Source organism: Xiphophorus hellerii, chromosome 6 (genome assembly GCF_003331165.1).
Source record: "Xiphophorus hellerii strain 12219 chromosome 6, Xiphophorus_hellerii-4.1, whole genome shotgun sequence".
NCBI classification, from domain to species: Eukaryota; Metazoa; Chordata; class Actinopteri; order Cyprinodontiformes; family Poeciliidae; genus Xiphophorus; species Xiphophorus hellerii.
In genome coordinates, this window is record NC_045677.1 from 10903273 (window position 1) to 10919672 (window position 16400).

At 40.5% G+C, this 16400-nt stretch overlaps 1 protein-coding gene across 1 annotated transcript in view; it reads left to right on the forward strand.

The window, feature by feature from the left end:
- The window catches only part of chd7 (chromodomain helicase DNA binding protein 7), an 88359-nt gene that overhangs the window by 56875 nt on the left and 15084 nt on the right, over positions 1–16400 (forward strand). Inside the window, exons 12-26 of the mRNA XM_032565126.1 lie at positions 582–703; positions 1373–1616; positions 4362–4538; positions 4739–4882; positions 4985–5083; positions 5173–5341; positions 5433–5649; positions 6558–6753; positions 7211–7378; positions 7498–7677; positions 7792–7902; positions 10462–10673; positions 12701–12900; positions 13249–13408; positions 15323–15412. Of these exons, the coding sequence (XP_032421017.1) occupies positions 582–703; positions 1373–1616; positions 4362–4538; positions 4739–4882; positions 4985–5083; positions 5173–5341; positions 5433–5649; positions 6558–6753; positions 7211–7378; positions 7498–7677; positions 7792–7902; positions 10462–10673; positions 12701–12900; positions 13249–13408; positions 15323–15412 (2489 nt within the window). The remainder of the gene's footprint in view (positions 1–581; positions 704–1372; positions 1617–4361; positions 4539–4738; positions 4883–4984; positions 5084–5172; positions 5342–5432; positions 5650–6557; positions 6754–7210; positions 7379–7497; positions 7678–7791; positions 7903–10461; positions 10674–12700; positions 12901–13248; positions 13409–15322; positions 15413–16400) is intronic.

Sequence of the window (16400 nt, forward strand, 5' to 3'; positions counted from 1 at the left end):
CGAGGTGGTTAATTAAAAATATAGGAAATGTACAAATTTGCTGTAAATCAAAAGTAAATGTCTATATTTTTAGTTTTAAAATGGTCTCCATCCACCCATGCATCAACCTGTTACAGTGATGCTATGAATGCTCCAGATTGTGTAGTTGTGTACTGTTTGACAAGCTTGCAGCTCGTTTTTCTCTCCGTGTCGACTCTCTGGATCATGTGTCGCCGTATCACAGACAGATTGCGCAAATCGACCCAACTCACCTCCTCGCTGTTTGAACATAAAGCTATCTTCGTCTTGATTTTCCAGAAAGGATCTTCTTACCGAAAGCAATGAAGATGCATAACTAACACTTTCCTGCATATTTAAAACCGAGACGCTAATAAAAGCATCACGCAGGAACAGCTGAGTGGCTTGGATGGGGATCATTTGTAACGTACGTCCAAAAGCAGGAGAAGTTGCTCATTAAAGCTGAAAAAGTGAGCTTTAAACCCTGCAGCCCCAACTTCAGGAGCCTCGCCCTGATAATTCACCGGGGATTAATGAGCCTCTCTGCGCTTTAACGACCTCGTATCATTTCTACTTGTGTCAAGGATCGGCCTTCTGCAGCCGACTGGAAAAAGCTGGAGAGCTCAAGAGAATACAGGAATGGCAACGCACTCAGGGAATACCAGCTCGAAGGCCTCAACTGGCTGACTTTCAACTGGTACAACTCGTAAGTGACTATTAATTGTGTTATCCAGGATGAATCTCCTAACCGGTGCTCTGTCCTGTGCATGAAATAGCACTTCATTAAGTCGACTTAAGTGGACATTAAAGTTAACATTAAGTGTCTCTGTTCGATCTTGCTGTTTAAGTTTCCCCACTGGCGCCATCCAGGAGTAAAATATACTCTCCAATTGTATGTTGAGAGTCTTTTAGGCAAGCGCGCTCGAAGGAATTGAATTAAAGATTACAAATGGTGCGTTTGAGTCTGTCATCTGTTTGAAAATGAATACCGCAGTTGGATTTTCTGGACTATCTGACACATATTTAAGAAATATGGTCAAGCTGCAGAGGAAGACAGACTTTTCCAGAGATGCATTACCAAGTATTTTTCCAACGTGTCCCGCATGTTTTTTGCATTAGATCACTACAGTGGAAGGCAAACTTACAAACTCCACTGGAAAATTGGCGAGGCTAAACCAGAATGAGGGGAAAATCTTTTATTTTATGAAGACAGGTCTTGAAAATTCATGGAATTTAACATCAGGGCCTCAGTGTACACAGAGCACCTACGTCGAAAGCAGGAGAAATTCTTACAGTTCAGTGACACTAAATACAAAGAATCTAAAATCCATCTGTTTTTGACTTTTCATCCTGTCCACATCACCATCATCCGCAGACGTAACTGTATCCTGGCAGACGAGATGGGGCTTGGGAAGACCATCCAGTCCATTACATTCCTCTATGAGATATACATAAAGAGCATTGAGGGGCCATTCCTGATCATCGCTCCTCTCTCCACCATCCCTAATTGGGAGAGAGAGTTCAGGACCTGGACGGAGCTCAATGTGGTGGTCTACCATGGCAGCCAGGCCAGCCGGAAAACCATCCAGGCCTATGAGATGTACTACAGAGACGCACAGGTAAAAAAAAAAAAAAAGGCCTTGTCAGGACTCTAATTTTCCTACTCATTCTCTCCCAGTCAAATTACGTTCACAGTTTAAAAGAGTTGCTAATGAGAAGAATTTATGAACTTGCAGGATTTATTTTTCACTCTTTTGTAATGACCTAATTTTCCTTCTGCCTTGTTTTTGATTAGTAGTTATAATTTCCATTTCGAAAGGTGAGACATAAAATAAAATGAACAGTAATACTAGATATTAGTCGTACAGTTGCATAAAGCATTTTGGGCTTTGAATAGAAACAGCTGAAAGTCTCACTTTTTAGTTTTAACTGCAGTAGAATTAACTGCAGTAATGTTTCTGTCAATAAGTTATTTTAAGGAAACTCAGTTTGTTTTGCAGGTAGTTTTCATGCCCAGATGTGGCTTTGCTGTGGTATTAATGTTGTTCTGTCCTTCCAGTTTGTGTTATGTTTCATGTTGTTTTTTTGGCAGCCACACGTCTTTTATATTATTGATATTTGATAGTGGCTGTCTGTTTTAGAGAGGTGCAACCCTAAATGTTTAATTTTTGTGCCGTTTTGAAGTTGAACTTTATTGAACGCAGTGTAATAAAAAGAATAAATAGTTACACACAAAGAAAATAAATTAAAACAAAAGCAATCAAGACAAATGCGAACAGTAGTAAAGTATATTTACACATTCAAAGGAGTGGGTAGAAGTATGGACTTATTTTTAAACCCACCCCTCTCACATCTATATCATAATTCAATAAATTATTATTCAAATTAACTTGGTTTTAACATTCCTTTAGTATTTTTATATCCATATCTAACTAGTACAGTTCATTTATAATTGCATGCCATTATAAGAAAGCTTCATTTTCAACATGTTAAAGTTCTTTCTAAATCAATATATCATAATCAAGTAATATTTGACAACTTTAAATAGTAACAATAACATTGATCATAGCGGTATCAGCAGTAATTATTTCTCCTATTGATATGCAGTGATCATCTTCTTAAATGACATTCTAAACTATTTATATTTGGACATTGCTTGACTTCCAAGCTCGAAGTACATATAAAAAAAAATACTATTTAAAAAATCCTAAGATTTTTAGGTTCTCTGTCTATAAAGCATATCTGCCCTTTTAAGGAGATGTCAGCAGCTATTATTAGCCCTGATATTTTATCTGTTAACTGTGTCCATGTGAGAAGTGGGATGTGCAGGAGGCCTATTATAAACAAAACCTTTTTGCATGGATCGGTCAGCACATCTGAACACCCCCTCAGTGCTCAAATATTGAGCTGGCCGAGGATGAACACTGCTCCTTGGCCACTTAAGCTCTTTACAGTCCTGTAGCTGTAAGCTGTTATACTGTAAGCTCTCATTGTACAATGCTGCAAACATCTCTCGGCATAACCTCCGCCACAGCGAGTCCCCGAAGAAAATAAGCTGTAGGAGCAGCGCGCTCGCTGGCTGCTCGTTCTAATCCTGCCAGAGGTAATCCTCCAGGTCGTGAAGACGGCACCTTGTGTTCTTTTCTCCCATCCGCTGTATCCTCCGCAGACGGGAGACACCAGAGACATTTCTATGCAAACATGCATGTGCAGGCTTCAACATAAATTAGCGTTTTGTAGAATCTAAACGAAGGGAAGTTGAGGCCAAAATGGCAACGCAGAACTGATGCTGCTTTGCTGGTTTTAAAAAGATGCCGTGGAACGATAACTATATGGAAACTGCAATTGAATTGTGAAGGCTTGTACACTTTTAGTATTTATTTATTTTTTTTTCATTTTTGGTTCAAATATGGGAGGAAAAAAATATAGAAAATACCAGACATAAGCTGAGATTTCATATTATTTCCAGTCTAACAACTCAGTGCTTTGTCTGAAATGGAGTAGTAGAAGTAAAGTTTTAATTAAAGCCTTCCTCAAAGTCCTTCGACTGCTTTTCTGCAGGCCTCAGTGGCTAACCTAACTTTTGAAACTACTCCCATGTTCTGGTATTTATTTAAGAGATCCAATTGTTTTTGGATGTGAGTTTTAAAGCCCTGAGTCATTTTCCACAATACAATGCTTCGTAAAAGTTTTTATACCCCTCAAACGAGTGGAATTTCGCCTTCCAGTTAAACAGCAACGCTAAGCATGCAACCAGAGCTACTGGGTAATAGTTTAAATCAAAGAATATTAACTCTGGAATGGTCTGGTCAAAGTTGCTTCTCAACTTTGACTGGGCCATCAAATTGGGAATGTGTGGTGAAATTTTCTATCTTTACACTTTGTAAAACTGGTAGACATATAATCCAAATTACGTTCAGCTGCAAATATTGACACAGAGGGACTGAAGTAAAATGTATGTCAGATATTTTGCACATTTATTAACGCAATAGTCTGCCACAATCTGTCACATAAAATCTCAATAAGCAGAAGTTTGTGATTGTAACGTGATAGTTTTGTGAACGATTCAAGGTGCTGGTCATCCCATTTTAAAAGATGTAATGTAGGAGGGGTTTTAAATAGCACTCGAGTAAAATTTATTGAGTTGGGTTGAGGCACAGAATCCAATTTATCTTTGTTTAAATTTTATAAAATATGTAGACAGATTTGTTCAAAATACTTGCTTCACAGTGTTGCTTGGCTTTTTACTTGTAGATTGATGATTCTGTGTGACCATATTTCAGGAATCAATATTGAATGAGGGTTACTTATTCGTCTCAGCACCCTTCATTATTGTCCTCGTTCTCCTTTGCACATTTCTCCAGGGTAAGATAATAAAAGGTGTGTATCGGTTCCATGCTGTCATCACAACGTTCGAGATGATCCTTGCCGACTGTCCGGAGCTGCGCAGCATCCCGTGGCGCTGCGTGGTGATCGACGAAGCCCACCGCCTCAAAAACCGAAACTGCAAGCTGCTGGAGGGGCTCAAAATGATGGATATGGTGAGTGGATGTCTTCTTTTTTTTAGACGTACTGAGAGTTAGAAAGAGGAAGACTCGTTTTTAATTAGCCCAGTGTTTCGGCTTTGCTAATGTAATCTCTCTTTCCCATCTTTCCAGGATTTCAAGTCCTGCAGACGCTTCCTGCTTTTTAATTTTAGAAATGCTAAATTTGTATATCCTTTTTCTGCTTTGTCCTCCAGGAGCACAAAGTCCTGTTGACAGGAACTCCTCTTCAGAACACAGTGGAGGAGCTCTTCAGCTTACTCAACTTCCTGGAACCAGAGAGATTCCCGTCTGAACAGACTTTCATGACTGAATTTGGAGACTTGAAGACTGAAGAACAGGTAACTGGAGCTAACCAGTCCAGCGCTGTGAACATGAAGGAAAATATCTCTAAGCCTCCCATAAGTTACCTGGTAAATAACATTGCTCTTTGGATATATCAGGTCCAAAAACTTCAAGGTATTTTGAAGCCCATGATGCTTAGAAGACTGAAGGAGGATGTGGAGAAGAACCTGGCCCCCAAAGAAGAAACCATTATAGAGGTAAAGGACTTGCCCTCAAAGAGCTTTCTCTTATAGGAAAGCTTCTCAAGTGGAGAAATGAAATAAGCTGATCGATTTGTTGTTGTTAGGTGGAGTTGACCAACATCCAGAAGAAATACTATCGGGCCATTCTGGAGAAAAACTTCTCCTTCCTGTCCAAAGGAGGCGCAGGAGGAAGTGGATCAGCTAGTGTGCCCAACCTCCTCAACACCATGATGGAGCTGAGGAAATGCTGCAACCACCCCTACCTCATAAATGGTGCTTGCTCTGCCCCATAATGGATGGATAGTGCTGTAAATTGGCCCAGAATGCCGTTTATGATGATTGTCTTTTCCTGTTTGCCGTCTAGGAGCGGAGGAGAAGATCATCGAGGAGTTCAGGGATTCCCACGGCGGCAGGATTGATGTGCCTGAAATGGCCCTCCAAGCTATGATCCAGGCAGCTGGGAAGCTGGTGCTCATCGACAAGCTGCTGCCCAAACTAAAAGCCGGAGGACACAGGGTGTTGATTTTCAGTCAGATGGTCCGCTGCCTGGACATTCTGGAGGACTACCTCATCCAGAGACGGTGAGCAGGGAGACAAACTTGTTTCTAGCTTGTTTGATGAAGGTTTCTTTGTGTTACTAAAGGTTTTAATGTGGAAGTATCATGTATTTTTCAGGCACATGTCGCCATTTTATAGCATAATCAAGTTTAAAATAAAAAAATGCTGTATATTAGCCTAGTGCATGATAAATTTAAATGAACTCAATAATTTCCAGTCTATTTTTTTTGAAGGGCGTTTTTGTTTACAGAAACATCACAATTACTTTTATTTATTGTTTAGGTTGTGTGTGGTTTTCATTTCCTTTTTTGTTTATTGTTTTTGGTCATGTTTTGTTTTGGATATTTAAATCACTTCTCAAAATTACAGTTGATCAATCTTTGAAAGGGCAAACTTACATTATTATGCCATTATCAATATATATTACTTTAAAATGATCTCAAAACAATATTATCTTTTCTCACAATAATTTCTAGGACAATTTATTGTCCAGCAAAATTTGCTGTCGTGGCAGGCCCCGCTGCATGTATCAAACATGATTTAAAGGAAATTTGGCTTTGCAATTTGACACCTAGAAATTGACCTCTGTCTCTTTAAGAAGCTACTGCTCTGTCTGACACTCCACAAATATATCTCGTCTTCCTGGTAAAGCAAGAAACTGCCAGGACAACTTGTGGGTTGGGTAGAGATTTAGCAATAGTCAAGATCTGCTTTATTAAATATTAACTGATTGTGGACAAATGTCCTCACATCAAGAATTTGTCTAATTTTACCAGCCTTTCCTTGAAAGAACTTCTATAACATGGAAATTTGATTTCCTGTAGGTTAAAAAAAGTACAACTTTGTGTTAAAGTGAATGGAAGTAAAACTGACAGATTACTGTCAGACATCCTGTTATTGTTTGAACTTATTTCATTCCATTTTTTCACAGCTATCCATATGAACGGATAGACGGCCGCGTTCGGGGGAACCTGCGACAGGCGGCCATCGACAGGTTTTCCAGACCAGATTCGGACCGATTTGTCTTCCTTCTCTGTACCAGAGCTGGTGGGCTTGGCATCAACTTAACCGCAGCGGATACATGCATCATCTTCGACTCTGACTGGAACCCTCAGAATGACCTTCAGGTATACACCCCATGCTGCCACTGGGTCGCTTTTCATTGCATCTGGCGATTTTGATACTTTTAAGAATAGAATTCCTTTGCGGAGTGGATCTTCAGTGGAAAAATAGCAATTTAGGTACTTTCTATATTCAAATGGGTATAAATGGGAAAGCATAGCATGAAAACATTTGTTTTTCTAGATTTTCTGTCTATTGTTTAAATTCATCCGATAATTAGCTGTCCAACCAATTATTTGGTAACTGTCCATCTGTCAGTTAGTTCATCCATTAATCCTTTCCTGCAACCATTCATTTCTGTTCATCCACTTTTCCCAATTATCCATCCCGACTGTTTGCCAATCTGTTCACTCACCAGACAATTTATTTAGTCTTCTGATTGGTAGGAACATGTCCCACTGAAAACAGCATGAAAATAAACATGTAAACTGGGAAAAAAATAGTCTCAAAATTCTCCACCAGGCTCAGGCGAGATGTCATCGTATCGGCCAGTCCAAGTCGGTGAAGATCTACCGCCTGATCACCAGGAACAGCTACGAGCGGGAGATGTTTGACAAGGCCAGTCTGAAGCTCGGGCTCGACAAGGCCGTCCTCCAGAGCATGAGTGGCCGAGAGAACGCCAACAGCGGGGTGAGTCGGAGCAGATCCTCTCACACCCTTACCATCCTGGCCAAAATGTCTAATTTCAGAATCTGACATGTTTTTGACCATCTTTTGATTACTCTCTCTAATTAAAACTCCTTGTCCAGGTTCAGCAGTTGTCTAAGAAAGAGATTGAAGACCTACTGAGAAAAGGCGCTTATGGCGCTTTGATGGACGAAGAAGACGAAGGCTCGAAATTCTGCGAGGAAGACATCGACCAGATCCTCCAGAGACGAACCCACACCATCACTATCGAGTCGGAGGGGAAAGGCTCCACGTTTGCTAAGGTGAAATTCCTTTAATTTGTTTTATTTTTGCTTTCTCTCACACAGCGCCTGTTCTCTCTGTGTGCGAAGCCGAGTATGTCATAATTACACAAACATGTTTTCATCTGCCTGCAGGCCAGTTTCGTTGCAACAGGAAACCGAACAGACATTTCTCTGGAGGATCCAGACTTCTGGCAGAAATGGGCCAAGAAAGCAGAGCTGGACATGGACTCCATCAACGGCCGGGTACGACGCCAACAGACCGCATCCTCCTGTTGAAATGTTTCTGTGTCAAAATCTTTGTCGTTAGATTCTAGAGAAATTCTGGGGTGACCAAAGGTTTTTTTCCATTCCAACCACTGCCTCCACCTGCTGCTGTGCACTGCTGGTCAGCAGGAAGAAGGCAACTACACTTTTTTCTAAAAAGAGACAGATTTGGGAGTTTTAAATAAACCATTAGCTGTCAGCATGGAAAGTGAAAGAGCTCCACTGATCAAAATGACTATTTTAAACAAGTGTTTAGTCTTAACATTTGCTTTGTCAAATCAAAATAATAAATATTATAGACGACTGCAACTGTAATAACCAATGTTGGCTTATTGTAGCAGCAGTAGTAAAAAAGCTATTGAGCTACCTTTCTCTATTGAATAATTTATTTTCTTTAACAAATAGGCATTTTTTCGGAGAATTTCCACATTTAATACAACCAAAAATGGTAAATTTTTACACCTTAATTATAAAATGTGTGGTTAATATGCTACGTCCACCATGAACAAAATAAACAAAATTAAGCCTTTCGAAGTAATCATGAATAGCCTCCAGTTCTGTCTTGAGTGCTTCTTCAAGGGAAACTATTTGTTTCAATTACAAGCTTTATTTAAAATGTAATCATGTAGACTATAGTTTATATACAGATGTTTATCTGGTTGAAATTATAATTTTGTTAAAATAATAAGAAGATAGACATTATATGACTAAAATTAATCTAATAAATTTTGTCTTTTGGACAAATTCTGCAAATTAACACACATGAACACAGCATTAATCAGTCTTTATCAAAGACTTATTCAGGAGTAGACATAGTTATATATCAGATGTAATCACCAGTAATAAAAAAAAACAAGTTTTTTTTTTCTTTCCAATTGGTTCACTGTGTGTGATAACTTCAGCTGCTCATATATTTTTTTATTTTGTTTCTGTAATGTTAATCAAACCTTACAGGGTGTCTGTATGCCTGTTTATCTTGTTTACTTCTCACTGGGTCGGCCTTTGAAACCTTTAAAACAACTTTATAGCTTTATACTCAATTAAGCATGAATCAGATTCTTTGTTCCCTGTCAGAGTGATAAGCAAAATTTCCCTGCCACCAGGAAACTCCTGGTAAACACAGCAGTTTGGAGGAAAGCATTTCTCTTTTGGTTAAAATGTTTCATTAATTAAATGTAATAACAATAATAACAAAAACCTATATTTAACTGGATAATGAAACTCGTTGAGAACTACAATCTCTTTTCAAGAGGGATCTGGCAAGATGGCAGCACCGCTTACAACATTTACATTCAATCAGAGAAAAGATCAACTAAAAGTACTGATCCTGACTGCCAGTTGTAGACTAGTTATTGCTGCTTTATAGTTCTATTTTTTTCTCCTTAAACCCTGTAAATCATTTTCAAAACATTTATATTAAACTGATATGTAGATGCGCTGGAATCACAAATGTGGTATTTGTTTTCTCAAGTCCTCATAAGATCACGTGGTAAAGACAGATTGTCAAACAGCATAAACACACTGCTGTGCATCTCCTTGCGATAAAGCGGGGTCACGTTGGTAAATTTTGCGTGCTCTCACCACACACTAGGAGGACGTGTGTGTGTGTGAGATGGCCTGGGAGCAGGAGACAGCCAGGACAGGAGGGAAGCACACACAGAGAGAGGAAGAGGGAGATTAATATTGACAGTTGGGAATCTCCTCTCTTCCTTAATTACCCATGTTTCCCTGCTCTCGTGTGTGTGTTTGAGCGAGCGAGGGAGAGTAAGCTGCTTAGCTCCACTTAACAGAGCGCAGATGCCTTGAGGCTACAGAGATATCACTTAGGCTTGTGCTCACACATGCACACACAGAAACAAGGCCTCCGCTACCTTCTTCCACGCTGGCTTGCACGTTCTGCTAACCAGAGTCTTTATATTCCTGCTTTATATCGTTTTCTGCTTTTCTTTTTCCTTTTTCTATGTGTATTTCTCACTTCTCTTGTTGAGGGCCCTCCACTGAAACACTTAATCCACCACTGCGAGCGTGAATCCAGGCCATTCCCTGGGGGATTTCTTATTGTGTGACGTTAAAATGGAAATGACTGCAGCTCTGTGATAATTGTGGGACTAACTACGGCCCTGTTTGCACATATTAATGGGGCTGCTAGGGAGTGAAAAATCTAATTAATTGAACAAAAATGTAATTCATTAGACAACATAATTACTGCCAGTTTATGTTTGAGCTAGACGGCAAATTTCCCCGATATCAGCAATGAAGAGCAGAGCCAAATATCCAGTTAATCAGATTCAGAGCTGAAGATGCCATGTTTTTGCAGCATTTACAATAGTTATGGCAGTCGGCACGTACAAGGAACTTACAAATGGGTCATTTCAGAGGTGTGCAACAGAAGGCGCTCTGCATAATGTTGTGGTTGGACTTTTAGTCCGTCTGAAATAAAACCCAGAGTCTTTTCTAGAACAAGATGGTGGCAGAATAAGAACATATGTAGGCTTAAGAAATGCTTAACTGAAAGTACTGTCCTGATTTTATGTGCAGAACACTCTGGTGATCGACACGCCCAGGGTGAGGAAGCAGACGCGGCACTACAGCAGCGTGAAAGAGGACGAAATGCTCGAGTTCTCTGAGCTGGAGAGCGACGACGACGAGCCCAGCAAGCCGTCTTCCAAACAACGACGGCCTCAAGACAAAACCCAGGGATACCCCCGGTCCGAGTGCTTCAGGGTGGAGAAGAACCTGCTCGTCTACGGGTCAGTCACTTTTTAAAAATGTTTTTGTTCTGAGGCCTAAAAACTGGACTGAACTGCTGTTTTCTAAACAAAGGGAAACTATAAGAAACCGATAATAAAGTCCTGGCGACATTTACTGATAGTTGTTCAAAAAAAATTTAGAAAAGTGTGTCTTTTTATTTCAACAATTTTAATTGTTGATACTTCGTTTCAACTTTTACCCTTTGAATAGTCTCGCTTCTTCCATAATTTCTTCTTGCCTTCCCGATCACTGGGAGGCAGCAATGTAAATATGGGCAGTCGTCCTGCCTTGTGGCCATTGGGTAAACGAAAAGGCGTGTCTGTGTCATCTCATTTATAATAGCCATAAACATAAAAGTTCATAGAAACAGTGATCAACCTAAAAAAGTCAAATGTTAATAAATGTTGCTGCATTTATTATTAACGGGCTGTTTCAGGTTCCAGTAACTGTGCCCCAGTTGTAGGCAATCATTACTTTCTTTTAACCAACTGAATAAATGAGTAAAAAATTTAAGGTTGAATTAAAAAAGTTTTTCATTGTAAAACAAAGGTTGCAGTACAATATTAATCAAATTTATGGCTTTTTATAACTCTTTATACCAATGTGCACAATTTTATTGCCTCCCCCTGTAATCTAACTTAGTCTAGTGACTCACATAATATGGGCGAGGTATTTACATATGTTTATTCTCTCACACCTCCACCTTTTATAGAGAAGTCCCCCCCAAATTTCCCTCTGCATACCTTTTTTCCCCTTGTGGTTTTCAGAAATCTCCCAAAAAAAATTTACAATTTCTTCCGAGACACTTCTGGGTGTATTTAGATTAGATCAGGGCTGCTTGATTTTAGGAAAATATGCGATTGCAGTGATGACGTCAATTACAATTAACCCACATTTCCCCGACATTTTCTCCTCCTTTGCCATTACACTCTGAGTACAATGGAAAGCTGTACACCAGGAACTGGAGATTAAAAGTAGTTGCAGTCCATTCAACAGCGAAATATATTATTGTTGTGCATCAGGGGAATGCATGACGCCTACCAGAAATTGCAGTGAAACAGATTAAGACATTGCACATATGGATGTTGATTTAAAAACAATAAAATGATCAATCTTAGTGTGACAGAATCATCTGAACTAAAACTCATTCAGCATGTAGCATCACAGTGTCCTACACGCAGCCTAGCTGACATACTTACTGCAGATTCTAATTATCTGGTGAGCCCTTCCATTTTCATGGCTCACTTGCTTGGTGTGTGTGTAAAAGAACGAACAGTGATGCTAGTGAGACATCAGCATTGTTATTGTTACAGTCTAGTCTTGTGGCCCGGGGCTGTAGGACACAAAAATACACTGTCTGAGTAGGTCCGTCATCTCGGTTCAGCCATGTTTTTATATATATATATATATATATATATATATATATATATATATATATATATATATATATATATATATATATTCCTCATCTCTTTCCTTTGGCCTCCCCCTCCATTTTCTAGAAAAAGACAGACTCACATGCTTCAGTGAATATTGAGAAGCAGCAGTAAAAAGAAATATGAAAGAGGAAAACGGGAGGAAATCCATGTCAGCCAGTGGGTCTTTAGTTAGTGGGGGGAGATGGGCTGTGATCCATGAAAACACACACTCAGAGGGATGTTTGGGTGGGACTAGTTGGGCTGCCAGTAGTGGTTAAGTCAGCAGACTGGTGAAATGCGTGGTGTGGGATCCAAGCAGTGATAGAAGGCTGGGCTGAGAGAGAGACGAGCGGATGTAGAGCAAATCAGGTGGATGCTTGTAAATATTCATGATGGATGAGGGTCATGTTGACTTCCAGTAGATCCCAGTATTACGAAAGAAAAATTACATTTCTTCCTGTTTATCTTAAATTTCCATTCAGGAGCCAGTAAATTATTCTGATTTATAGCGCAGCGTATCGTTTTTTGTTTTTTTTTTAATAATAATTTATTGCCGGTTCTTGCAACTATGACTCACTGGCAGTTTGTCTTCCCATGCGTCTCTTTAGTTGGGGTAGGTGGAGTGACATCCTCGCTCACGGCCGCTTCAAGCGTCCCCTGAAGGAGGCGGACGTGGAGACGATCTGCAGGGCTCTCCTGGCCTACTGTCTGCTGCATTACCGTGGCGACGAGAACATCAAGAGCTTCATCTGGGACCTGATCACTCCAAGTGAAGATGGCTCCACCAGGACGCTGACGAATCACTCTGGTAAGATGTGCAATCCTGCTGGTTTCAACATGTAGCGCTGGGTTTTTATTGGACTTAAACAGCAAAGAGAAACATTTCTATAGCAATCAGTTCTTTGAAAGGGAGATGAGCCGAACCAGCAGTATAAAGTTAAAACTACAACACTGACGTTAAAAGAAGACATTAGAAATATCTACCATTTTTTACTGCCAACACTTTGCATAGTGTTGCACATCAGTCAGGACTGTTGTTTATGATCCACCTTTTTTTTCAGATTCAAAAATAAATCTGAAAATATGTGCTAATAAAAGTTTTATCATAAAAAAAACAGAAAATTTGGCTCACTAGATGCTTCTGAACCTTTCCCAGGTCTCTCTACCCCCGTTCCCAGGGGCAGGAAGGGGAAGAAGGGCAAGATGACTACTCCTCCTCCTCAGACGCCACGAGCTGATTGGCTGGCCACCTGCAACCCTGACCATTTACTGCAGGAGGACAGCTACAAGAGGCACTTGAAACATCACTGTAACAAGTAAGCCTTCGTTAAATATCAGCTTATAGAATGTTATTTCAAACTATTTTAACAGCCCAACCGGCTGCCAGTTGATGGAGAATAAATATGCTTCATAAATGCGGCACGAATTTAGGCGGCAGATGTTTCGGTTTCAGTATGTGCATCTAAAACTTTAAAAAAAAATTTTTTTAAAAAGGCTTACACACACACATACACTTCTGTGGTCAGATTTCTCCCCTGTTGTCAGGGAGATATGCTTCTTTGCCCTCCAAATTCAGTTCCAAGATATTCTTTTTTTTTTTTTCTTTCCCCCTTCTTGACAGGGAAGTTTCTGTGTGTGCGTGTGTGTGTATGTCTGGCTGGGTGCCAGCCCAGGTGCTAGGCAGGCAGACCTGTTGGAAGTGGGTAAAAGACGTTCACAAACACAGACACACACATACACACACTTGGGGGTGATTATGTGGTGCCATCTGCTAGGCTGGAGCACAGCGTTGTGTGGCTAATCAGGCCTGGCACATTGATGGATGAGCACACACAGCCTGCCAACAAACACACACACGCTCTGCAACTTGTTATGCCATTGATGCACACACACGCACCCGAACGCACGGAGAATGAGGTGCAAAGGCCTGTCTTCATCACCCCCTCCTCTTCAGCTCCTCTCCAAACTTTCTGTTCCCTTCCTTCCAGCACCGCTCCATCCTCTCAGCCTCTGCCCCTCTTGTCTTTTGCTCCCAACACCGCTTCTTGCTGGTGACAAATCTGGTGACAAATGTTTACAGTGAAGCAAATCTCCCAGATAGCGAGCTGTGTTCCCAGTGTCACAAGATCATATCTGACTCTCGCTGCCGGCTGCCTGGAGTGATTCATTTCTCTTTTCCGGAGGAAATGCTCGGAGCGATCTGCGATGCTGAACATCTGTAATTTGTGTCCAGAGAGAGAGAGAGGACTATTCGTTTGATGACAGTAGCAGAACACTGATGTGCAGAAGGAAGTGTGTCAAATTCTCCATCTGAGAGTTGAAACGTCAAAAACATAATTATCACATACTGTAACTGGGCGCTGTAAAATTTCAATACCTTGCAAAAGTATTCCACCTGCCACCCCTGGAATACGTCTGTCACATTACCACCGCAAACTATAGTGCAGTTTGTCAGGAGGTGAGGTGCTGGGGGGCCAACGCAAGCTAGTGCATGACTGTGAAGTGGAAGTTTTCTGCAGTTTTTACAAATAAAATTATGCCTGACATGCATTGTATTCAACCCCCTTTACTCTGATGCACCTAAATAACGTTTAGTATACAGTATCTATTTTCCTAGTTGTTGTTCACTACGACCTTTTTAACTGGAATATACCATATTTTGTATCAAGTTCAAATTTACTCTATTTTATCCAACTAGGCATCAAAAGCAACAAAGGGAAAAAGTGGGTTCCCTTTGCAGTTTTTTCTTTGTTGTCATGTAGAGTTACCACCTAAATACACTTTAAACTAGTTAAAAACATCAATATGGTTAATCTGCTGACTGGAAATGTGAAAAAAAAGAATATTTGGTATATTTTAGTTAGAAATAGGAAAATAAAATGTGGCATTTGTATTTAAAAACACAGTTGTGTCATTCTGCCTCCTTGTCAAATCCATCCATCTGTTTGTGGTATTTATGGCTTCATTGTTTTTTTTAGTTTGACTGCTGTGGAAAGCTCTGCCTTAAACTCATAGAAAACTTCTATATTCATGTTTTTAGTATGATAAAAAGCAGTACAAACTCTGGAAATTGCCTGGAATCCCACATAATTAATTCACTTTGCTAAATTAAATACAAGATAATTAACTGTGAAATTGTCACAAGCCAACAGAGCTTGGCTCAGCTAATAACTCTGGAAAAGAGATTCTTTTTAAGTCATTTTTTCTCTCTCTCTCTCTCCATTTTCTAGGGTTCTGCTGAGAGTCCGGATGTTGTATTATCTGCGACAGGAAGTCATCGGTGACCAAGCTGAGCGCATTCTGGAAGGAGCCGACTCCAGGTTGGTGAACTCCTTATGTCAGCTTTCTTTCACCTCACAGAGAAGTTAAGCATAACCTGAAGTTCCAGTTTCGAAGCCGTAAATAACCTAAAAGGTGTTATTATAGTATTATAACCGTCCTTTGCATCCATGTCGTTCCTCACCTTGTGTGTGGAATGACATCCTGATGTTACCTGACAAAGAAAAAGACGTCATACCGCTGCTGCAGAGGAATTTTCCTAGAATTCAAAAGGCAGTTTAAAAGCTAATGGAGAGGCTCTATAGCTCACATGAAGTCGAGAAGCGGATATTTTTAAGAACAAGTGATGAATTATTACTAAAGTGTATTTCAGTGTGTGCTACTGGCCTCTTTGGCAGATGGCTTCCTATTCTGATGACACAAAACACACTTTATCTGGAAAAAATAAGCTTTTTATCACCATTTGACCTATTTAGAAGTTTGTTTTTTTTTTTTTTTTTTTGGTCCAATATGGCAGCAAGCGCAGCAGTGCAACGGTCCAGATGTAAATGTTAGAGGAAATGCTTCCTTCACCTCCTCCTGACGACTCCTCCCCTGCCTTATCCGTCTTTTCCTCACTTTACATTTTCCTTGCCATCTGTCCATTTCTTTCTTCCAGCAGTGCTCTTTAGTCTCATCTCCCATCCCCCTTTTGCCCCGCCACCCAGATGTGAATGCATTTATAATGGGGAGCATGTGCACTCAAAGTTGCTTCTCTCCCACCTCCTTTTTTTTCTTCCCCCCTCTCCCTTCCTCCACGCTCAATGGCTACTGTGACAGACCCGAATGTGTGTGCGCTTGTCAGCGCGTGCCAGACAAGAGCATACGGGGTGCCATCGTGCCAACATATGCCAGGGGGATTTAGCATGCCAGTCTTGGCGCGCTCACGTTTGGTGTGTGTTTTGCCAAGGCCAGGCATGCTGCTGTTTGCAGAGATAAGGGACCGTTTCCCTGGTTTCTTCTCTCCTCCTGTCACCCTCAGTCTTTCTG